Raw genomic sequence first — 25,735 nt, forward strand, 5'->3', positions numbered from 1 at the left:
TACATACTCAAAGTAAATCACAACTTTATTTTCACTTTAAAGCATAAACTACATCTAAAACTTAACTGCTTTGTATTCATTTACAGTCTTCCAAAGTGCAGTGATTTTCAAACTCATGCACAGAAATACGTGCAAAGATACAAAGTTTAAAAGTGAATAGCTTCAGATCCTAGCTAAAATTGTTACAAATCTTCACAACAGTACATGATATGAAGGAACTATATTTCCAAATGTCTTCATTCTAGCTCTATTAAGTAATGCGACTAAGCCAGTCTATAATACCTAATTACTTGAACTTCTAATGAACATATGAACCTAGGGAGCTGACACTGCACTTCATAATTTCAGAGCACTGCTCAATGTTCTTCTTTATCCTGTAGAATGTTTCCACATATTCAGAACGGCCCAGAAGTTCAACAAAATCTTCATCATGAGTTATCACCAGAAGCTGAAAGTTGCGCTGCTGTGAGCGGCTTTTTATTATCCTACAAAAGAAATGCTGCTTAGTACACAGTGATCTAAATCACATCCTAGCTTTAAATAACTTGTAAATATATAGTGCATAAATAGTTAACTGTTGACACAAATGATATGAACTGTCAAGCAATCTAAAGAAGATTAGTATCTCTTCTCACCCTCATTAAAAAAAAAAGGAAATATGTAAGATATACTTTTCTTTTTCCGGAAAAAAGGAGAAGGAATCGAAAGCTACTACTTTGCGCTTATAATACTACACATCAACAGAGATATACAAGCTTAAAATAAACTTCACTTCTGCCAATTACTACTAACTTTTGAAAAGAAAAACATCTTTAGGCTTCACAAGAAGAGATCACTTACTCCACCAAGGCATGTGCAAGAGACTCTATGTTTTCTCGATCAAGATTGGTAGTAGGCTCATCTAGTGCCAGGATGCCACAGTTGAGACAGAATGTTTCTGCTAGAGCAAGACGAATAATAAGAGAAGCAAGCACCTTAGGGGAAAAAAAACAAAATCTCACTCTTCAAAGTGCTTAGAGAGGCATGATTATGTGTATCACACTATTTTTAATGCCATTACAAACTATAAAACTGAGTAAAGTTTACAAGACAACGTGCTGATAGTTTGCAAAATGCCAGTAACTGACTACCTTGCAGCTGAAAAAATACATAAACATTTCACATTTTAAATGAAAGAGCCACTCTACAAAGTACTGTTGGAAAAATATCACAGTGAAATACTCAAAATTCAGGAAATACCGGAAATAAGAATGACTACTACATTGTGATCTGCATCACCACTGTACTTTTTTCAACCCCATCCTATTGTAGCAAAGAGGGTGGAAATGTGTTATTTCTATCACTCGGTTTGGATTACTGAACTCTTGACTACTTACTAAAACTGAGGTCAGGAGGATTTATCACCTTACATATCAGTTCTACACTAATCTGCCTAATCATATTTTTATTTGACCTCATGAGGTAGTGAAAATCACAGAGCACTTGATGGAAACTTTAGGAGAACATGCTACTAAAGAATACTTTCCAATGATCATGACTGCTGGCATCATAGTTCACGATCAAAGAAGAATTCTCAGAATATAAGCTAAGAAACTGTGAATAAGTTTCACTCTCATTTCCATAGGACTCTTAAAGTAACACCCTAGACTACTATAGGAGAAGGCACATTTTTTGCTTACTCTGCTGTTTTGTAAGTTTTGGATTTCCCCCATAATGAGTATGGAATAATAAAAGTATACAAAATAAGTATACATCCACATTCAGGTGGGAATTAATATGACGGCATTTCTCATACTCGAGTAACAATACGGCATACGTCTTTTCACGGAATACCTTTTAACAATTCTATTGCTATGTGCAGCAAAAAAGACTGGGTACCGTTTTGTTCTATTCCTTACTGCATTTTTCTTTTACCAGTGTCAGTATCATCTGGTCAGGGAAAAGTAAAAAGAGGAGGGAGCTGAAGGCCTGGCTGCTGATGAAACACTGACCTAGCAAGCGGCACAGTGGAAATTGCTACTCTGGAAGTAAGCAGTTTGTTACTTCAGATAACGGCAATTCTTCCTCAGCATCAAGGAGATGGAAACCTGTTGCCCTTCCAGCTGTTGCAGAAGAAGGGAGCCCAAAGTAAAGTTCCAGCTCCCGCTGCAGAAGAAGAAGGGGAAAGTACCTCCTTCCTAAGATTTCAGTGTCCTCAGGCTAGGCTGTCATGGGCACTTTGGGTAGAGACAACAGATTGCTAGACCCTAAACTGTGAGGGAAGGCACTCCAGGTCTTCCATTTACAAAGGACAGGCAGAAAGCGTTCCTGTAGAGAAGAAATAAGAACAGCCCTGGCTGCACGTTTGTCCCTTCATGCTATCTCTGCATTTAGGAGGACCACTCGTTCCAGTGGAAATGCTTCACCCCTAAGGAAGAAGCAGAGATCCATGCTGTAATACTGCAGGTAGCTGTGGATGCTTAAGGGTATCATAACTACCTTTTCTCTTGCCTCTAAGCAGTTTAGATGCTGTGTCACAATGTAACAGACAGGTGGAAACAACATCTCTCAAGCCTCAATATGTGAAAGAGAGATGGGGCTATCTATGATGAATCTCTGGATATTGCATAATCCCAGCAAAATCCAGATACAGTAAAAGAAAGACGCGCAGAATTATAAATTAGAATTGGAGCCACCTCTTCTTCAGGGTCACTTCAGAATGTGTCACTTTTTTGCATTCACCTGTATCAGTTCTCAGAATCTTATTTACTCTGTACTAAAAATAAAAGGCCAAATACCTTTTGCCCCGCACTACATCTTCCTCGCATATCCAGAGCCGTATCTCCTTTTATCATTACTACTCTGTAGTTGTAACTTCTTCTTTTATCAGATGCTGAAACACTCTCATCTGCATCAGAACGAATTTCTATATATTCAATATCTGAAAATGCGAAGGAAACAATTTTTCCATTATCAAAAAGGTTTAACAATATTAGAATTGAACAGACTTGCGAGTTACAACACACAGTGTAACTCTAAATTCTATTCAGATTTCCCACTGACAGATACATCTTGACATAAATTTTTTCAAAAACTGAAGAAACCAAGTGGTGTAGTTTCTCTCTCTCAAGGAAATGTTAACTTTGGAAAACATGGAATAAGGAAAACTACTTCTATTTATCCAAAAACTACATAATATTTAATAAAGAGGTGGTTAATAATGGTGACCAACAGATGTAGCTTTCAGAATGGAATCAACTTTTTTCCAAACCTGGAGCTTCAGTATTTTGAGCAAATAATTCTCAGGATGCACTGCTCAACATCAAACTGATATATATGTGAAAAAACTACAACCAAACGATGTACCTTGTCCTCTGTAGGTGCTTCGCCAAAGATCACGAATTATTTTGTTGATTTCTTCCATTTTCATGCTATGAAATGTCATTATTGCTCTAGGGACAACAAAAAAATTAAAGCTGTTACAGATGCAGCCAGGGACTGCTACAGACTACAGGAAACTTTACGGAAGGTAACAGCTCCCTTCCCATTTTCTAAATATTTATACTAAAAATATAACAAATAGTAGTTCATTACTTTGAACGCAGACGTGGATAAAGACCAAACACACTGTACTATGTACGTACTTCTACTCTCATGAACACAGCCTTCTTGCACCCTGCAATACAGATAACTGGGTTTCAAAAGAAAAGGAGAGCCTACAAAGTTTCCTCAGAGTACAGAATTCTCTATCACGAAAATAATTTGTCATTACCCGAATGGACATTATGACTGGAGCTACCTTCCTCTTTAGCAGCAAGAGCAACGTAGAATATCATCTGCTTAATATATCAAGCATGTATGTCTTTAGTGTGCAATAATATCTTATAAAATCGTAAACGAAAGGAAACTATGCTACATTTCTAACTTGGCTTTTTAAACAAAAAGTGCTCTGTTATCAAAAAATTAATTGCTCAATTTACAATGTCTTCTTTCAAAAAAGATATATGGCGGAAGTTAAATACATGTCTGCAAGGGACTTTTCACATATTTTCTTCCCACCTCCCCTCTTCTAAGAATTCTTTTCACCTCTCCTGGGGCAAAAAAGAAAGAAGAAAGTATTCTCAATTATTAACTGAATTAAACACAAAAATGCCTTACACATCAATATTTATCACAAACCTTCAAATATAAATCAATAAAGATCAACTGAGTGCACAGAGAACATACAAAACGCCGGTTTTCCCAGCCTACATATACAGCTTTCAATCTCTGGCCATTAGAGGTAACATTTTGTCTCACTGATTTTTTAAGATGATTACCAATAAGTGATGCTTATCTATTTTTCTTGAAATTACACGACTAATTTCCTGCTTTGCCTTAAATAGAAACAATAGATGATTCGATACCATACAAAAAGATTCTGAAGTCTAAAAGGGAAATTCTTGGAGTGCATTTTCATTTAAAGCTGCGAAGCAAAGAATTATACATGCTCTTAATAGTGTAAGTCTTCACAAAACAAATTCTGGATTACATTCAAACATTAAACATATTTTATTATTAAAATTGCTTAAAACAGGGTTTCTCTAGACCACTGTGTTTAATAGCCACTGAGACCTGTCTTCCTGACTTCATCCAGTCTTTCTGAAACCATTTTATACTTTTACCCTCCCAATATAGCAGTGAGCTATGGGGTCCAAGATTTTATTACACGTTGCAAGAAAAAGTACTTCCTTCTATTTCAAGCTACTACAGGGTAACTTTATAATCATTCCCTTTTCACCTTGTCTACACCACTTAAAACTTAATAAATGTTGATCAACCTCTTTCAGTCACTCCTTTTCAACTTGGAAAGCTCTCATCTATTTAGTTTCTCCTTATGATTGTCGTGCTGTACCTCCAACCACGTTACTGTCAAAATGACCAAAATTCCATACTATATATTCAAGACATGGGTGTACTGTGAGTTTACACAGTGGCCAAAATGTTTTTTTTCTCTTTCGTTCTCTATCTTGTTCCTCATGTTCAATTTACCTTCTTAATTATCACTGAGGACCAACCTCTGATTTCCTGAGGCATACCCACAAGATTCTTCCCCATGGTCCTCCAAGTTTCAATAGCTCACTGCAATTCCATCACTGTATATGAACACACGGGTTTTTCTGGGAGGGTCGTTTGTTAGTTTGCCTTTGTTTACAACGCCTGAGATGCTATTTTTGGCCAGTCAGTCCAAGACTATAAAGCAAGCTTCCAGATAAAGTAGAAACAAACACAAACTTTACTGCACTTTTCATCTAAGGCAAGACATGCTTCTTTTGAGCTTGTCTGCTCTAATAGAAACACAAACCCAGCCATACTGGAAAAAGAAGAAAAATACTTCTATATTGCAACATTCTTTACTGAAGATAGTTATTTACTTGAGGAGAAGATGCTAAGATATACCACTAAAAGTGATATGAAAGCCTGTGCAAGAAAGGCTGGGTTTAACAACCAAGTATTTAAACAGAGATTTCCCCTTTCCTAAATTGTTACTGTGAATTCATAAATTTTGGGGTAACACGTGAGACAGACTTTACATTCTCCCAATTATCCATTGTGTACCCCAGAACTGTTTCTTCTATTTCCCTCCAGAAATAAAATTACAGGAAGCCTGCCTCTTGGAGGGGGAGGAAAAAAAAAAAAAGGGGGGGGAAAGGAAAACCATCAGCAGCTTTGGGAGAAACACTTACAAAAGCTTCCTAAAAATGCCTTCAAGAAGAAAGGAAACAGAGGAATAAGGCTATATGTACAGAGACCCTGTGGCTCCACCCAAGCTTTGGTTCTTCTACCTGTTGTCACTTGAAAAACAAAGCTGAATGCATCTGACGTCTGGACGTTCTCTCACCACCACGAGCAAACTCACAGCATGTAAAGAACTTAGCACAGAAGTCAAAGATGGATGATGTATTGGGTTCATTCACTGTTACCTCCCTGAACTTGAACTGTTCCACTGCAAACGTAAGTCCTAGCATGTACAACCAGAACCCAAAAAGGCTCCTACAGAGATTTGGGAATAAAATGATGATTATCACTGGACTTGTCTATGGCTATATTCAACTTCAACGATAACTATCAATGTGTTTATTATATGCACGTTGTATATCTTAACTTATGGTTTCCTATATACTACCAACCTTGTGCAAGTTTTTGCACAAGTGCAAGCTGCATATTTTCATTAATTCACCATGCTTTTAGGAACTGGTTTTCTTCTAGAGGTAAACAAGAATGCTACTGGAATTGTTTTTTTAAGATATAGAAAAAAATTGAAATAAAAAGTTGCACTTTGCTATGTTCTCTTAATGTTTAAATGACTGATTTTATGAAGAGAAATAATTACACATCTCAAATAATTATATCCATTCACTACTTCTAATTTATCCTGGAAGCTGGATAGCTTATAAAGCTGGAAATTGAAAGCTGCTTTTGCATCAAACATGTCAATAGTAATTAAGCCTAAAATATTCAAGAATTACCATCATATCACAGTACTTACTTATCAAGAGCCTTATAATAAATGTCCAGATCTTTGTTCACCAGCTCTGTCGTTCTCATAACAATCATCATTTCCCTGTATTTTTCCTCCGCATCTTTGAACTGTGACTCTCGAAGTTCCTTTTTAAATCGAACAATCTCTTCCTCAAATCCACGCTGCCGGCCCAGCGCAACATGATGGTTTCTTTTCAGATCTTCTATTTTCTCCTCCAAACGTTTTTGTTCACTGTCAAAGCAGATGTGATGTACAAGCCTTTTGTATTTACTGTTTCGTAATTCTTTAGCCAAGGTTTAAATTGTGAGTTTATGCCAGATAGTAGCTTCTTTTAGCTATTAAGCTAAATATAAAATATTATTTAATATGAATATAATATTAAATATATATAATGTATAGTGTATAGTAAAATACATTATATGCAATATTAAATACTATATTAATATAATATTAATATTAAATAATAAGTTTGCCAAAAATATATTCAAATCACTATTCTAACTAGGAAAAGTAAGTTATCAAGTTTGAAGACCAAAGTGATATAGGTAAAAATACATAAAATAGTGTGATAGAAGGAATTACATTATTTAGGATGCTGAGCAAAAATAAGAGGAATGACTGGATAACTTGTAGAAAGGTAAATAAACAGCTGGCACACGAGAACCAGTAGAGAGAAAACTCCTGTTGAAAAGTGTTTGTCATCTAGGCAATTAATATTAAACTTCTGAAATACATACAAAATTTGCTGCTGAGATATGTACGAACAGACCGAAAATGAAAACAAAATATTCTTACCCAGAGACAGGTGTTATTATTTACATGAGACTCCATAAGTGGAAGTCATTAAAATGAAAGGATTAAACTGGAACAGGTATATACACACTTTTAGCTAGAAGCGCTATATAATTTCACTAAGTCATTTATGCTGTTGTTGTCATAGGGATATTACACAAACATGAGCTTGAAGGAGGAAGTGGTCTACATCAATGGGAAGAAAGGTGGGCCCGGAAACACATAATACATAGAGAATATTACATTCAAATATTCCATGAATTCTTGTGCGAAATATGCAATTTTGTTTTGAAGATCATATGATGTGCTTACTTTTTCATCTGCAGAACTTTCATTTCTCCCATCTCCTTTACAAGCTGTTTGATATCATCTTCAACTTCTTTTAGCTCTTCACTTCTTTTCCTCAAAGTAAGATTATCCTCTAGCCATCTCTCTTGTATCTAACTCCACAGAAAGTAAGAAGTTGTATAATGGGCTACTAAGCTTTATTAACTCCATGTTTCAGTATAGACTTTTAATGACAAAGTATGAATTCTCCACAACTCTAAAACATACTACAAACATAATATCATTGATAGCACTGAGAATTAGCAAACATATTTTAGGAACTTATTTTGTGCCAGAAACAGGGTACAATTGAAGGAGGTAGTAGTATTGCATGTTTCAATCTGAAACAACACTTACAAAATTGTTTGTGACAGGTGACCTGTATGTGAAATTTTAATCAGTGTTTCAAATTGGGTAAGTCATTTGAGATAATGGTTGGATAGAAAGGGGAGTTTCACCTTTCCTATAAAGAATGTAAACAGTATTTGAGAAATATATACAAGAATTTAAAGTACACGACAAAATCTGGAGTGACTAGCAACTTCTGGTACTCGCAAGCAACTTCTGGTACTCGCAATCAGATACACCTTACAGCAGTCCTCTTCCAGAAAGTAGGTGTTGCGTTCTCCACAAAAAGCTAGTTTTGACAATATCGGCCATTCTCACAACAGACTTGCCCTTTTTGGAAATATCACAAGATGATTATCAGAGATAAAAATCTTCAGAAATGCATCTACTTGTGCATATCTAAATCTCTTTTGAGCCTAATGCATGTACAGCAGCTATTCTGACTAACAACTGATTAACTAGAAATCAACAACAGGAGAAGAACTTTGCGCCAGTATGAACCTATGCAGACTTAAGCCAACAGCAGGAACTATTTCAACTAGGCAAAATGCTCTTTACTAGAAGATAACGCATCTACCTTTTGGGTATCAATATCTTGTCGAATCATTTCCATCTCTTTACTTATCTTTTCCTTCTGTTTCTCACAGGCAGCTAACTGAGAATTCACTTCCTCAAGTTCAGACTCCTTTTGCTAAAGAAATAAAATGGTATTAGTTAAACATAAAAAGTTGACATTAAACTCACTTTTTTACCTGGTTTTAGGTTACCTTTTTATAGTCTTCTTTTCCATGTTGAATATAGTTTTCAATTTCTTTCATGTAGTTGTTTATATTTTTAACTTTCTCTTTTATATCATTTATCTGCAGGGAAAAGATTTCTAGTGAAATATAGTCTTCTGTCCAAGAACTGACATTCTATGTATCAAAAGCTAGGTATTAGACTAAAATATTTTCAAAGTACAATTCCTTATCATAACTCCCTTTGTTGTATTAATGAAAGCCCTTAGCTTTTGAAATTATCATGAAAATGTTCTCCTAAACAAATAGCAAATCACTCATTCACGCTTATACAAGAGGGCCACTTCACCTGAGAAAAAGAGTTTTGCCTCTTGGCAAGAACAGGTTTCGTTTATCCTCGCTGCTCCTCTTATTTCTATTAGGAAGGATTTTTTTGGTCATTAAATATTGCCAAACGTCCCTAGAAGCCCATTGACAAGACTGCCAAAAGGATAAATGCCATGGAGCTTGTTCTCCCTGACTTAATCACGCTTCCTTTTTTCTCTAAAAGTTCTGGAAATAGAAAGCATTAGCTAAAGTCACTGCTACTCCCTAAGAGGCAGATTCATCACCATGGCCTTCCTTCCATGTCTGAAAAACAATATCTAATCGTATCTCCCAACTATGTCAAAAGCAAACTAACCTTCTCTTGTGTTTCCTTATTACTCGCAGTCTTTTTATTAATTAGCTCCTCCTTCTCCTGCTGCAATTTTTCTAAAGTTGCATTCAAAGGAAAAACCTGTTCTTTTGCTTCCTGAAAAGCAGTTGGAAAAAAGTCTTTTTTATTTTCTCAGCATGTTAAAGATCAACAATTTTCAAGTGAAAAGGAAAGGATGCATGTATTTCATTTTTTTTCAGTGTTAAAAACAAGATATAAAAACACATATTAATAAGCTGCTGGAAGTTACCAAAGATATGCAAAACAGGACAAACATTTAAAAATATAACATAATTTCTCAGATTACAGACAATGTTAAATACAAGAAGATTTTTTTCCAGTACAACAAAGCTGAGGGTTAATAATTAAGAGTGCTCCCTACCTTGATCTCTCTACATAAGGACTGAACCTCAGTGGTTAACTCCACTGTTTGTTCCTCCAGTTGTCGACGACGTTGCATACTGCTGGAAATCTGAAGTTTCTCTGCTTTAAGCTCATTAACTGTGCTCTTAAGCTGCTGGATCTGATTTTGCTGGTCTTGCTTAAGCTTTTGATTTAGCTCAATTTTACCAGTAACTGCAGATGAAAGCAAACCCATGGTGATAGATTCAAGCTGCTATTAATAACATTTACTGTCTTCTTTATGAAAATCTAGCTGTAAATTAAGCTATTATAATGAAAAACTCTAACCAAACAAAAACTACTAGAATACAGTTATCTTAGAATGTATAATAAGTAAACTAAAAAGTTGAAATTTTTATGATAGCAAGTTTTGAACATTATTTTCTATATACAAATGAAATACATTACCAATTTTCTATGGCCTACCTGTATCCCACAAGTGTTTTTTTTCTTGTTTTTCTTGGCTTACTTGTAGAACAGTTCTACTTAAATCAACCCCAAGTAGCTTAGCAGCCTGCTGAGCTATTTTTCTTTCAACGTCCCTAATATCAGTCTGAAAATAAGAGGAAAAGTACTATTATTATTATACTATTGTTTAACAACTAGTTAATATATTTTCAATACAACAACTAGCTAATAATGTTTATTATCAGCTTTGGCACAGAGGAACAAGCTTGGGGCTTGAGGCACATGTGACTCAAGACCTCCAAATTTATCTCCTCTGCTGGAGCGATGTCACATCGTTAGTAGTAAAGTTATGTTAGCCTATAGGCTGCTAGAACCTGAAAGAACGGGCTTCTGACATCCCCAGAACAGTTACGTGCCCCATCTGTCTCTATGACAGCAGAACTTTTGGAGCTTCAGGGCCTGTTGCCGTCTCCCACCTGTGAAACGCTCTCAGCCTCCCCAAGTTTCCTGAGTAATTGTCTCATTTTGGCCATCAGTTGAGCAAAGATTTTGCTATATTGGCAATAAAGGTGCAAAGGCTGTTCAAAACAGTCTCCTACTTCAGAGTAATAAAAAAAACGGGGGATATCCATCCTGCTTTACCATATATTCAGATGGCCCAGAACAAGGGAACAAGGTGACAAGACTTAAGAAAGTACACAGGGTACATGCAGAGACTGTACTGAACTAGAAGAACGGAAGGCTGGACCATGCGAACTGAGAAACAATTCAGTGTACTTGCTTTCCTGCTTAAGTTCTGGATTATACCCATTTTCCTGGTTACTATAGCACAGAACTGAGTCAGAACTCGAGAGAGACTGCGACCTTCAAAAGCAGAAATCATTATGCAAAACTTCACATTTTATTAGTACCAAGATCATCTATGTCATGCTGTTTATTTAAAATGTTTTCACCAGCTTTGAAAAGTCTTAAAACCTCAAAGTTTTGTGATACTATTGAAAAACTACATATTTAGATGGCAGCAAATGAGTATCATTTTATATATTGAAAGAAATTACCAAAGCATACCTGGTACCTTTCCATAAGTGTTATATCCTGTAAACATGCCTTGGCACCTTCCTCCTCAGACAGAACTGTGTGCAAGAGTGTTTCCTGTTCTTCTATCTCATTCTTCAAGCGTGTAAAATCCCTGTTTACAGTCTGCAGCTTGTTCCTCAAGTCCGGTATGTCCCTTTCTTGGAGTTCAATTATGGTTTGCCTTAAATAAAACACAAATTCATAAAACTCCGTCAAAGAAAACAGCATAAGTTCAAGACATTCCATAGAACAAAATCTGTGATATGATTTAACAGTGGAAGACTAGATTTGGACATCACCCTAACCTTGCTCATGTTTGAGCTTATCTTATTTCCTCAACTAAGATAACATATCCCTCACTTTAGACAGGTGAGAGAAGTTCAAATCCAGAAGAGTTTATGAAGTTCAGCAAATGCTTATGAGAGGGCTGAAAAGCCTACTATACAAGACTGCCCTCTTGCGAAGGAAAGGTGTACCCTTAATATACATTTTCTCTCTCTTGCAACACAAGTCCCAAGTAACATCAGACAAATCAAATTCTCTCAAAACAATGAGAGAATGGTCTGCAATGGTCTGCAAATTTCTTGAGACTAGACCCTCCTTACCTACCCGCAAGGACTTGCGCTCTCTACTCTCACTCTAAATCCTGTTTGTATAAATAACACCCCCCCCCCCGCCTCCCCAGATTCTGGCAGAAGTTCATTAGGGTTATCATTATTTGGTTTTGTTTCAAAGGGAAGTGATAGGAAGAGCAAAGGGAGGCAACAGCAAAACGGCCTGCCTGATGTTTTCATAGCTTAAAAAATACAGACAAACTCAGCCTCTTAGAAAGTACCTGAGATACTTTTTCTGAATGCGTTAATATTGCCTACATTTGTATTATCGCGCAAGTTCAAAAAAAAAAAAAACCACCACCAACAACCCAGCAACAAAAGGTATCCTAAATAACTAACACAAAGGATTAAATTCCATCTGATCTAATATGGGTTAACAGTGTCAGAGAGAGTGATGGATTCCAAAATGATGGAATTGCACATGACTGACCCCAGGGAAATATAGACGGCATTGGGGATCCACTGGAAAATCCAGAGATCCCTTTCTAGAAGATCATAATTAATACAACATTCTCAGCAACAGGAAAAGATTGTTAAAGGACTAACAAACATGATTATATCGAAGTGTTTAGCATAGATTCAGTACCCACTCTGTCAAAACAGCTTCCATTTCAGCATTTGTAAGAGACACATTAATGTGATGCAGTGTGAAAACGCTTCAGTAACAACAACCACCTGTCCATTTTAAATTACAATGATAAGAAATAAGCAGGAAACTGTTCTTGTATAGTGTAAACGGTCTGGAGAAAAAAAAGCACATAACCCACTTTTTCTGCTTCACCTTCATGAGAAGCCCAAAAGGACCAGAAATACCAAAAACATAAAACAGTTTAACATTAAAGTCTAAATGAGCAGGGAACAAATGCTGGCAAAATATTCATCTCAACGATTATATTTTTGAACGAATTACCCAATTCTAAAACAGAACTTCCTTGATTTCAGTATAATAATCAGAAAACCATTTGAAAGAAAATAGCTTGCAACAAAATGTTTTGGTCAGTACTTTACCTAATTGGTTTAAGCCCCATCATTTCATCCCGTTTCTTCTCTCTTCTTTTAAGCTCAGACTCCGTTGACTTCAGTTTGTCCGGAGCAAGACGCAACTTAGACTGCAGATCACTAATTACATCTTGCAGTTCTGCCTCCGTTTGAAAAACCCTTTGACAAACTGGACAACACGACTGGTTCTCTTCTGTCAGTTGTGTAATGAACTGTGAATAAACTGCTGTGGCTCCAGCAAGCACAGCTGGTTTAAAAAGAATCAAAAAACTTTATGTTAACTAAGCAGTGCATAACAAGATCTAAGATAGGTATGTATTATCATACACGAGACAAAATTATAATCTGCAAAATCACTAAGATAGGAAGCCGAAATAGCCCTGAAGCAGCTGGTATGAACCAGCTCAACGCTGACCCTGCTTTCAGCAGGTTGGCCTAGATGACCTCCTGAGGTCTCCTCCCACCTGAATTACTCTATGAATCTATTTCATTAAACACTGCTCCTTCTATAATTTACTGTGGAAGCGAGTACCTCCTTCATAAATTGCTTGCTTTCTGCTACTATAAGGCCTTATAGACCAAAACCATGCCATACCATTGGCTGTGTACTTGTCTTTACACTTGGCAGACCTAAGCACTCAAACATTTCATTAGTTTTGAAAAGACTGCTACGTATACACCAAAGCAAAGCAGACACAGTAAGAGAGTTAACTGAAAGAATTAAAATGACTGATCCTGATCAAATGTAAAACAGAAATAGTAGCAAAGATAAAAGAGACTCCTTATAAATATTCGGTAATAACATTACTTAGGTCAGTTTCTATATTGATTGTTCTACAATAGTAGAACCCACAAGCAACAGTATGTCTCGATATCTGTAGCTTACACTTGAAACAAGCTTTAGAGCAGAAAACTAGAGACACAGTTAAACTTACCTCGCTGTTTTGAGCTCTTTTCAATTTCATCTTGAAGTTTGTTTAGATCACTGTCAAAATCTTGGCTTCCACAAACATCAAAAAGTTTTGTTTCATAACTAGACAATTGCTCTTCTTTTTTTTTTAGTTCAATGCTGATATAATTTTTATGTTGTTCTGCTGAAGCTAGTTGTTTGCTGAAACATCAACGCATAAACTCTTGTATTATGGAAAACCAAAAAAGATTGCAAACTATGGTAAATAAATACAAAAACATGGGATGTTAATCTAAAGCTGACATTCCAGAGCTATCCACCAGTTTTTCTGCAATGATTTTTCAGGAAATCCTCAGGGTACACTTTCAATTCATCTAAACACTGCATTAAGCATTACCTTTTAATCCCCCTCTGATACCACAGGTTTTTGTTTTCTAGATGCTTAACCATGAGCAACTCATTTCTAACAACAAATCCATACAAAAGACTTTCTATAGTAATACAATCTCAAATTTTTTTCTCCCACTGTACTAATCACAGTATTTATGTGGTACTACTGAGTGAGTTAGGCACAGAGCATTAGCACCCTTCCGCTATGTTCCACATTTCTGAAATAGGCAGTATTTTTAGGCTCCACATTCTGTAATCAGATCTACAAGAAGGTAGGCTTATGCCTACTAACAGCTCTTATAAGTGGCACCCACAATACATTGTCTTCAACAAAACAAATGTGACCCTGCACTTGAAAACAGAAAGAGGACTTGAGTTACACAGAAGAAAAATAACAAACCCTCTCCCAAACCATTAAAGTTGGAAGGGAAACAAGACAGTAGCAACTGAGACATACGTAGGGTTTTTTGGTGTTGCAGAAGCAGTATATGCATCACTGTATAGCATACTGACGTTACTTACTCTTTCTGACAAACTATTTGATATACTCAAATGAAATCAGGGACATTTAATCACACATGGGCTCATGACATTTTCAGCAACCATTCTGTGACTTATAAGAAAGCCAGAAGGCCAGCATCTTTTCTTCCCAAAGAAGATTCATTCAGCTAGGATTAGTATAAAGAATTAAGGATGTTCGAGAACAGTATTTTGCTAACTACTTTCAGTGCTGTCTTTGACATACTACAAATGTAAGTGATTTATTAATTGGCACAAAATATACTGGCTATATATTAAGTGAACTTCGCAGTATGCATTTTTTCATCCTGCAAATGCCCAAATAAACAAGAATGAATTAAAATATCAATTGCAGTATATTACATTTTCTAATATTGAAATCAATATTTTTAAAATACTTCTGGAGATACCATTAATTAATTTAATACCTACTTAAGCCTGGCAAGTCTATCCCTTGTCTGATTTATGTCTTTATTTTTACCATGAAGCCAATCTTCAAGCTGTTTTTTATTCGGAAAGTATCCCAGCAGTAATGTCAGCTCATCAGAATGTCTTGATTTTACTTTTCTAATCTGCTCCTCTTTGTCTGCCTTGGGAAACAAAAAATTTTAAATTAATATTTTCATATGCACAAGCTTATTTCACTCCATGGATTCAAGGAGTTAACGGTTTTTATAAAATCAGATAGAAGCTTTATATACTATTGTGGAAAAACATAAATAAAAATACAAAAATGGGACTGTACTAATTTCATGTCTCTTTCTTATAAGATAACGACAGAAATAAATTACTTTGTCTTTCTTCAGCATCTCCATTTGGGTTATTGTTGTGGTGTGTAAGTTTAGCTGTTCCATCTCCTGATCCAACTTCCGAAGTACTTTGTCCAGGTTTGTTTTCTCACTTTGCAGACTTTGTATTTCTAGTTCGAGTGCTTCTACATTACTGTTCTTCTCAGTCTTCTCCAGATCATGTTCCTAAACAAAAAAATAAACAAAAAAATCCCTTAAACAATTATTATATCAATAACGTTCTAACTAAAGGAGACAAAAGAAAGATTTTAAACTACCCAGCAGTAGTACCATTAACTGATACAGGAACGATAATTACAAGATTTGTAAAGACTACACACAAAAGGACAAAGGCGGTGATGCTGGGATAGGTAAAGCAGATATCCGACGCAGAACTCCAAAACGTAGCGCTGGCTCAAGTTGCTCCTCCTTCTAACATGAACCATAACCACACGATTTAGCTTCCAGAAGCTGACTCATGTTTAATTTGATTCTCTGTATTTTAGTATCTACTGTACATTATATACTGGAATTATCCTAGTGAGAAGGCTAAAAGAAACATTCTCAAGCTCAGAATTCTTACATTGCAAACAAATAAGCATAAAATACTTACCTACAAAAGGCATAATCAGCTCTTCAACAGGTAAATAAAAAGCCTATAACCTTATAATGCTTTACAGGATAAAATGCTTAGCACCAACTAGTCCAATTCACAGACAAGTTACCTGGAAAAATGTAGCGAGCACAGCACTTCAAGTCATAGTTTTTCTGGCCCAGTAATTTAAGACTGACCGATCTTATGACATGGTATCCTCAGCCATGCTTATTACACCATTTATAAGTGACCAAGCAGAAATAGTACATCCTATGTATGCACTGTACAAAGACAACGTAGTCTCTTCCCCAAACAGTCTCTTCCCCAAAGAGACTTTACCATCTAAAAAGAAAGACATAGGGAAGGCGCTAAAAGGGCAAAAATGCAGCAGAGAGTTGAGCTCCCTTTCGGGGTAAACATCAATGTTTTTTGATAAGCTGAGAGTTTTCATTTTTAACTTAAAATTTTCAGTTACGTAAACTTACTGCCTTGACAAGCTCCTGGTCCAACTCCAGAATTCTGTCTGAAGACCCCTCCAACTGCTGCAATTCATATTTTACATTCTTCAGTTCAACCTGTTTCTTATTTTGAATGTCTGATTTCAGGTCAATGGTTCTTTCTAATCCAGTTTTCTTATCTCTTATTTCATCTATCTGCTTTTGCTTCATCGCTTCTTTTTGTGCAAAGTCTCTCTGAAAGAAGAAATCAACAATAATGTGTTCATTTAGTGGACAACTATAGTTAAGTTTTTAATAGGAAAAACACAACATTTTAAAATATTCCTTCACACTAGCTTGCAAATATTCACCACTGCAATGCAAGACAGTGGTATATTTGGATTATTAGAACTTGTCAAAAATTTTCTGCCGAAATGTTTCCATTAGAAAATGCAGACTCATCATACCTGCCGTGTTTTGGGAGAGCAATTCAATTTTGAAGATGCTTCAATAAAGAGATGTTTGTTTTCCAACCAGTTGCCCATTCTAATTTTTCCTCAGGCCTTTTACCTTGTCCGTGACCCATCTGCTTGACAGCTAGGGCTGCTAAGAAAAAACTGCTTGCAGAACTGCCTGATCAATAACTTTGGCAATTCAAATTACCTGATCATCACTCTCCGTTCCAAACCTATTTTCCCCGGGAAGGATCAGGCAACCCACAGAGAATACTAAAAACAAACAAAAAAACCCCCACGTTTCATTTTTTCCCCTAACCTTCTTCCACCCAGCACCATGAACACACCTGTGGACTAGTAACAGCACACTAGTACAATGACAAAATCCTTACCATTAATCGACTTGCAGCTTCTATGTCTCTTTCCTGTCTCTCCTTCAACAACCTGTGAAAACTAGTAATCTGTCTTTCATTAAAAGGTGCTCGCTCAAAACCATCTAATTCTAGCTGTGCTGCCAAAGACTGAATTAATGAATCCCTCATTGTGATGTGTTCTTGGTGACGATCTGCTTGCAGCTGAAGGCGACCTTCACAAAAAGAAAAGAAAACGTGACATAAGCCCACAAAAACCAGGACAGAAGATACATGCATGATTCAAAGCCAACAGCAACTACTTTCTTCAAGTCTTCTACACTGAAGTATTTATAAGCAATTCAAAAAGCTCCATAATAAAAACACGTATGCTGTAGCTTGAGAGACTATTTTTGGTAATATTTTTTAATTAAATCAGTCAATCTATCAATCAAGAAATTAAAAGAAAACTTCTTATAACACTAAAAAGACTACTCTGGTAAATATACACAAAACAAAACCCAAATATAAAAAGACTACTCTGGTAAATATACACAAAACAAAACCCAAATATATTTCATCTAGGCATATATTCTGTGTCTGAATTACTACAGCTTTACTAAAATTGCCATCATGCCCATTTTAAGAGATTTTAACATTTTCCCTTTTTTAAACCCACTCTTACAGTATGACCTTCATTTGGATGGCGCACAGAAGAATTTGTCCTATCAAATCTCAGCACAGGATTACAGCCGTTACTGCCTTTCTAAGAAACCCAACACAGAAATCTCAGCCTGCGTTTTGCACAGATTTATATAAGCTTCAACTACAAGACAAATGTCGTCTTGACTTTAGTTAATTCCACAAATGGTGTGATACTAAGGCAACTTGCTTTGTTAAAGTTTGTAGGTAGGACTCTTAAGTTCACAGTCATAAATGCAATACTTCAAACAATTCAACATATGTAATTATTATGTTGCAAATTGGCAATTCGACTATTTTTCTTAAATCTACGCAAAGTTTCAAGTAAAGCATTAAAACTGTTTCGGTAGAAAAACATGAATATTCATCTCTCAGGCTGCTTCTTACTTTCAGGTGTTTCTCTTTTGGCTGTAACATGCCTGAGTTTTTTTCTACATGATAATATTATGAGAACCGTGGCTCATATTATACAGCCTTATTAAGTAATAGAAGTGATCAATCAGTCTAGCACAGACACCAACAGGTTATTTGCCCTAGTACTGAAGTTGAATTTTTACTATTTAACAGTTGTGCTGCTTCCAAACAATTCTTTCACATTTTATAAATGCCCAAATGCCACTGCTTCCTAGAACTTCCAATGTAATTACCGCTACATTTGAAAAATGCATAATTTATATGTCACAGCGTACCATTAACAGTCCATCTAAAGCAGAATGTGCAACATATGGAAGAACATTATCCTAATGCTTTTTGACTAGTCCCCAGCCCCTACCTGAGACTCTGAGGATGCCAAGCATTCAGCTTTCATGATGTTCTTGGCTAAAATACACTTATACAAGCACATCTGGTCTGCTTAGCAGACATTTTCATAGCTTAGAGAAGGTACAAGCTCAGACAGTGTAAAGAACCGTGTTGTAAAATGCTGGATTGACCTTGTTCTAGGTCACCAGAATCATCTATTTTGAATATTGCTATAAAGAACGGTCTATTTAAGAACATATGTATTATATGCTGTAATTATGGCTCAAAACAAGAATTGCAATTAGCAATTACAGAGGAAGAACCTTAACACTTGATTACCTGTGAGATTCCCACACTATACTATGCAGCTGACATCAAACTAATACGCATTTCAGGGTTGTTGACCAGTTCATACTACTTCAATTCTTATCAGTATTTCCATTTCACATCTTAATTATATTAAAAATAAATAAAAAGTTATAGATCAAGTCTGAAATACCTCGTTCAATAAGCAGTTCCGACTTCTCACTGTTAAATCTCTGGCACTCTTTCGAGGCTCTGTCTAGTTCCCGCTTACAATCTAATAATCTCTTCTCCTTCTCCTTCACTGTTCTCTGGTGGTTCTGATATCTATCCCTTAGTTGTTCATCCGTTCCTTGAAAAACCTGCACACCAAATAAAACACAGAACAAAGTTAGCTTTTTAATTAAATTTATAAGCCATTTTAATGATTTTTTAAAAAATGGTATGGTTTTTACCGTAAAAGAATTCAAGGAATAAGAAATAAAATCTTTCCACATTGAAATTGTCTACTAAGTCACACATTAAGAAAAATTAAACACACCCCAAGCAAAATTGTCTGAACAAAAAGTACTGTTTTACTTATGCTGAAACAAGTTAATCAAAACGTCTACTACTATCCTAAAGAAGCTTTTGCCAGTTGTCAAAATAGTTGTAAATGCCTTAGCACAAACACAACAGAAGACTAACAATTGTTTGTTATTTCAGGAGGAAGAAATAAAAAAAAAAACTCCAAGGAGATTAACAGTATTAATGTCAGGAGGCATACTGTACTGGTCAGAACAAGCGATGGCTATAAGCAAATTATCATGAGAATGAGATATTTTCAAGTTGCACATTGCAGGGCACTATTACCAATAACTACTACTTTTATGAAAACTTTTGTCTGCACTTCATTTCCTGGTTAAGCTATTCTATTGTGGAGGAATCAGTTACAGAATGCAATTTAACCCTTACGTCCAAATTACACATGAATTAATACATCTTTATGGAACCATATTAATAATTAACATTATCAAGTCAGCCACTTGGGCTGTGAAGGTGTTCTTCACCAGTATCTTATGCGTAATAAAATATATCCTTAGTTCACTGGCTGACAAAAGATGGACTTTGATTTTTCAGAAGAAAGGATGGCAGCATGAAATTTAAAAGGCAACCTTTTCCATTTTCTGTTGCAGATCTTGATTATCCTTTTCCATCTGCTTCCTCCTGCTCTCCAGGGCTTTTATGTCATTGTCTAGCCTCATTACTTTCATGAGATTCTGTTCAATTGCTGCCAGGCAACTCTGCAAAGGAAAGAGGTTGAAAGTAAAAGATCTCACTAGTTCATGAATCCCATAATCAAATTTCTATACAATACACAACTCTAAAGGCAGAACCTTTACGAAGAATTTTGGACACAAAAAGTTAGCAGCTAAATTAAGAAAGGGAGATTTTAGATTAAAATACAATAAAACAATGCTGCTACAAGAATTCACAAACTATGTTCTTAAACTTCCAATGATTGCCTACAGATTAGACCAGCATCCGTCAGGTTTGTCTAGGTATGCTTGATTCAGCTTCAGAGCACAGGAATAGGTAATACCTCATAAAAGTTTAAGATTTTAATCAAGAAATTCCTCCAGCTGTCATTTTTTCTGTGTTCTTAGGTACTGCTTCATACTGGAATGTTAGCATCATGGTCGGGTAAATTACCGTTAGAGGATCAAGTTGACTCTCAATAGATTTTACATTCTCCTTAGAAGCAGCCAGCTGAGCCTCTCTACTGCTAAGATGATCCTGGATTTCACGTGCTTTTTCTTTATTCTGTTTTAGGTATTTCAGTTCTGTCTGACATTCTTTTACTTTCAAGCTTTGTTTCAGTCGTACCTGACGGAGAGTTTCCAGTGCTTTAATATACCTTAAAAAAAAACACACACACTTTTCAAATCCTACTGCCAATATAGCAATATTAATGAATGAAACAATGCTGTACACATTTTCATGAACATCTATGCTATTAAGACATTTTTTTCTTATTTAATTACAGTAAAGACAGAAAAACCTTGTTGCTGAAAAGATCTCATCAAATTTTTGTTTCAGAGCCTTCCCTTCACTTAAGGGCCAGTTGGAGTCTTCTTGGTGGCAGAAAATAACATTGTTAATCACCGACTTGGAAACACCAAGGGCGCTGATCATCTCTCGATCAATTTCTGCACACTTGGAACTAAGACTGACCTTCTCGCCATGCCTATGTAACACAGACAAAGAAAATCCAGAAGGAAGTTACTAGCAAACTCTTTTAAAAAATGAACTTCTGCGTATTTCAACAGTATAAACTTAATTCTAATATACTGACTCTAAAACTCAGCAAGAGTAACAAGTCATTCTTATGAGAGTAAGGGTTTTTCATCTCTCCTGATTCTTCCTTTACCCCATTTCTAATTATTAAGCATAAAATTACCGTTTTCAGTAAGTGCATTTAACACAGTAAACATTTTTTGTCAGGACTACTACCTGTTAAAAAGCCAGGCAGAACCACCAGAGGGAGCAAAAACAATCTAGCATAAAGCTAAGTGACTGCTCTTTTCAAATAATGAAGGTGGGAATTAAACATGGACTTAGAACGATCTGAAACTCAAAACGGTGCTAAAGAAATTAAAACTTACGTATTGCATAGAACACTACTTTCAAACCATGCTGTTAGTAATAAAATTTTCAAGTATACTTAAGTCAACAGATATAAGTAATTTTTAAAATAGTGGCTAAGAAATCTAGGATTTCTGGGTCAACTAACAGACTAAGCGATGAAACTATATAGCTTTAACCTAGGAGCATAGGTAGCAACTTCAAGAAATACATCATCAAGTTTTCTGGGCTTATACATAAACACATAGAAACAAACTGATATTCATGCCAAAGTAAGAAAAACCTGACAACTTACTTTGTTCTAGTAATGACACCTTCAAGTGTTTTAAATTCTGTTTTCTTGCCTTTCTGGGTACAAACCATGGATCGCTGGACAGCCACAAGCTCTCCATTAACATCTCGAAACTGCAATCGAATCTGAGCTCTAACATCTGTTTCATTGGCAACCTTCAGAATAAATAAAAAAAAAAAAAGAATAAAGGAAATTCTTCTTTACATCCAAATAAACACGTGCATTCCAAACTGTTGTAATCTTCTAATCTTCCCCAGTTCTCTGTTTTTTCTGGGAAAGTAATGTCAACAAATGTCTGTCCAGTACTTGAGCATCCCTATTTTCATCACAATCCTGAGTTAAGTATTTCACTTAATAGTAAACAAACACTAGTCACTATGGCTTTTACCTTTGGATCATGAACAAATGAGTTTCCTTTTGTGCCGGGAGGAAAATCTCCAGTGGATATATATTTCAGGCATTCAATGATAGTCTGAGAAAACAGAAGTATATAGTAGTAACAACAATTCAGAGTAAACAAGATATACTAGAGACAGAACACAGTAACAGTCCATATATTTGCAAATAACCGTAAGAGAATAATAAGAAACGACATTTCATTTTTGAGTATCAGGAGAACAAGATACTTCATGAGAACAGTTCATGAGAACTTCATTGAGAACAGTTTTAATCAGCACCTGCATCAATTTCCTAAAAGAAATACCAACCAGTGCTTTGCCAAACCTAGGCTTGAAAGCAGATCTCTCATAATGCAAAGCATCACAAGACGTGCAGTGAACTGCAAGATTTTTATAAATGTTAATACCTTTCTCTAGAGATCATTCTTTGTATTTTGAGGGCTTTCAAAGTCATTTATAGTATAAAACCAAACATTTAATAAGCCTTACCGTTTTTCCTGCACCATTTGGTCCCACCAAAATAGTTAATGGATTAAAGAAAGTGATAATTTGTTTGTCTTTATCCTCCACCCCAAAACTCCTCACTCCGAGGATACTCATTTTCTCAATCTTCGACATTTCTGCAGACTATTTTTCTTCTCTTTCAAACCCACAAGCTCAAATGTCATTAATCCTACAAAACAAAGCTTAGTGAAAAACCTAGATGGCAAAATTGTACCCTATCAGTGAAACCTGATAACATATATAAATAAGCACATAGCACTGTATGTCTTCAAAAACATAGCAAAGGTTCTTCAACTATGGCTGAAGGGGCAGAGCATACTAAGGCAAAACTCACATTTGTTTTATACTGAGAAACCAATCAGTTCAAAGTTAACAGACCTGCCACAGTGCTTATCACAGAATCAAAACAACGACAAAAATTAAAATTTAAAATGTCCATAAGATAAATACACTTAACTACAGTTAACAAAAACTGTGCAGAAGCTTTTAGAATGCTCTGAGCACAACAAAAGTACTAATATTTTTTTTCTCTTTAAATAAGTTTGCTGTTGGACTGTAATACCCAAAATTGAGCAAGCTTTTCTACTGTGTACGTTTATTGTAATGAAATGTTCAAATTTATATAGGACACCTCCCATTATCTTTGTCCTGATATGGGAATAAAAAAAGAGTACAATACTTTATAGACAACACTCCACAAGGAGGCAGGAAGCCTCGCGCTCCTTCTGTCAACAGACCTTTGCATACATGCCAGGCCTGCTCCGCTGCCGCTGTTACAGGGTCGGGGCAATTTGTAAGAGCAATTCCTATCCTAACGAGCAAGGAATACTGTTTTCTATAGACATTTAATATGTATATTTAAGACATATATATGTTTAATATAAGCAGGTTCTAGCAGAATAAAACAATCCAGAACTGAGGAGTAAGCGGAAGGGGCAGAATTCAATAAACAGCTGTCAGTGTCCACATCTGCCAGGGCAGCGCACAAAGTTGTCACCTGCACTGGTCCCTAGCTCCCACACTGCTCCCAGTCGCTCGCGCCAGGCCCCACCTCCCACACTGGTCCCCGTCACTCGCACCTGTCTCTGTCACCCGCACCAGTCCTCGTTACCTGTGTCAGTCCCTTTCGCTCCCACCAGTCCCGTCTCCCACACTGGTCCCTGTCGCCTGCATCAGTTCCCATCATTTGCATCGGTCCCCTTCACCCACACCAGTCCCTGTCTCCCACACCAGTCCCCACCACCCGCACTGGTCCCTGTCACCTGCACTGGTCCCCATCTCTCGCACTGGTCCTCATCTCCCACACCGGTCCTTGGCTCCTGCACCCATCACCCGCACCAGTCCCAACCTCCGCACTGGTCCTTGTTACCCGCACCTATCACCAGTACTGGTCCCATCCCCTGCACCGGTCCTCCTCACCCACATCAGTCCCCATCTTCCACATCAGTCTGCATCTCCTGCACCCATCACTTGCCACTGGTCCCCATCTCCGACACCGGTCTTGGTCACCCGCACCCATTGCCTGCACTGGTCCTCGTCACCTGCACCCATTGCCCGCACCAGTTCTCATCACCCACACTGGTCCCCATCTCTCACACTGGTCTCCATCTCCTGCACTGGTCCCCATCTCCCGCACCGCTCCCCATCTCTCACACCAGTCACCTGCACTGGTCCCCATCTCCTGCACCGCTCCCCATCTCCCACACTGCTCCCCATCTCTCACACCAGCCACCTGCACCGCTCCCCATCTCCTGCACCACTCCCCATGTCTCATACCAGTCACCTGCACCGGTCCCCATCTCCTGCACCGCTCCCCATCTCTCACACCAGTCACCTGCACCGGTCCCCATCTCCTGCACCGCTCCCCATCTCTCACACCAGTCACCTGCACCGGTCCCCATCTCCTGCACCGCTCCCCATCTCTCACACCAGTCACCTGCACTGGTCCCCATCTCCTGCACCGCTCCCCATCTCTCACACCAGTCACCTGCACTGGTCCCCATCTCCTGCACCGCTCCCCATCTCCCACACTGCTCCCCATCTCTCACACCAGTCACCTGCACCGCTCCCCATCTCCCACACCAGTCACCCGCACTGGTCCCATCACCCGCCCCGGTCCCGTCTCCCACAATGGCCCTGTCTCCTGCACCCATCCCGTCTCCCACACCTGTCCCCGTCCCTATCCCCCCCCGGTCCCGTCACCCGCCCCGGTCCCCGTCCCACACTGGTGTCGTCCCTGCCCCGGTCCCCGTCTCCCACCCCGTGCCTTCCCACCCCGTCCCGTCCCCGCACCGGTCCCCACCTCCCGCCCCGGTCCCGTCCACCGCCCGGCCCGGCGCGGTGCCCACGGGCGGGGCCGCGCACAGCCCTGGCCCGCAGGGCGGCAGCAGCGCTCCGCCGGCGCTCCCGTCCTCCCCGCCGGACTTTCCCGCTGTTCCCCCCGGTCCCCCGGGGACTCCCGCGCTCCCCCACCGCCGCCCCAGCGCCCTCCGGCCACCCAGGGGCGGCGCTGAGGCCCGGTGGGGCCGGGGCGGCGGTTGGAGACGGGGGGGGGGGGGGGGGCATTTCCTGGAGAAACCCCGCGGCGGCGCCAGAGGTGGGCAGCGGGACTTCCCCGCCAGGAGCCCCGCGCTGCGGCGGGGGTGGACATTTTCCAAAGGGGAAAGCGCCGAGAGGACGCGCGACCGCGGCAGAGGCCCGCCGCCACCCCGAGCCCACCGCCGCCACCCCGCTCCGCGCCCGCGCCCCGTCACCTCGGCTCCGCGCACCTCCGCGCCGCCGCCGCCGCCCCGCCGCCGCCCCGGCAGCCCCCGCGGCCGCCGC

The 25,735-nt window shown here is 38.2% G+C and overlaps 1 protein-coding gene across 3 annotated transcripts; it reads right to left on the reverse strand.

The window, feature by feature from the left end:
* On the reverse strand, positions 1-25,735 carry RAD50 (RAD50 double strand break repair protein). 3 transcript variants are annotated; one of them, XM_068959508.1, is made up of 26 exons: positions 25,681-25,735; positions 22,898-23,081; positions 22,399-22,482; positions 22,014-22,165; positions 21,135-21,320; positions 20,786-20,990; positions 20,248-20,376; positions 19,290-19,455; positions 17,390-17,583; positions 16,591-16,797; positions 15,514-15,696; positions 15,155-15,312; positions 13,839-14,014; positions 12,913-13,150; positions 11,282-11,471; positions 10,232-10,358; positions 9,786-9,979; positions 9,389-9,499; positions 8,737-8,829; positions 8,547-8,660; positions 7,607-7,734; positions 6,509-6,733; positions 3,346-3,431; positions 2,778-2,920; positions 841-974; positions 1-485 (listed from the first exon to the last, which is right to left on the reverse strand). In XM_068959508.1, the coding sequence occupies exons 2-26, from the start codon at positions 23,024-23,026 to the stop codon at positions 299-301; spliced, it is 3,939 nt and encodes a 1,312-aa protein (XP_068815609.1). In that variant the 5' UTR covers positions 23,027-23,081; positions 25,681-25,735; the 3' UTR covers positions 1-298. The 3 variants fall into 3 exon arrangements, with proteins under 3 accessions (XP_068815609.1, XP_068815608.1, XP_068815610.1); XM_068959507.1 differs by having other exon boundaries at positions 25,666-25,724; XM_068959509.1 differs by lacking the exon at positions 25,681-25,735 and adding an exon at positions 23,650-23,720.

The sequence above is a fragment of the Struthio camelus genome, chromosome 13, assembly GCF_040807025.1.
Source record: "Struthio camelus isolate bStrCam1 chromosome 13, bStrCam1.hap1, whole genome shotgun sequence".
Lineage (NCBI taxonomy): Eukaryota > Metazoa > Chordata > Aves > Struthioniformes > Struthionidae > Struthio > Struthio camelus.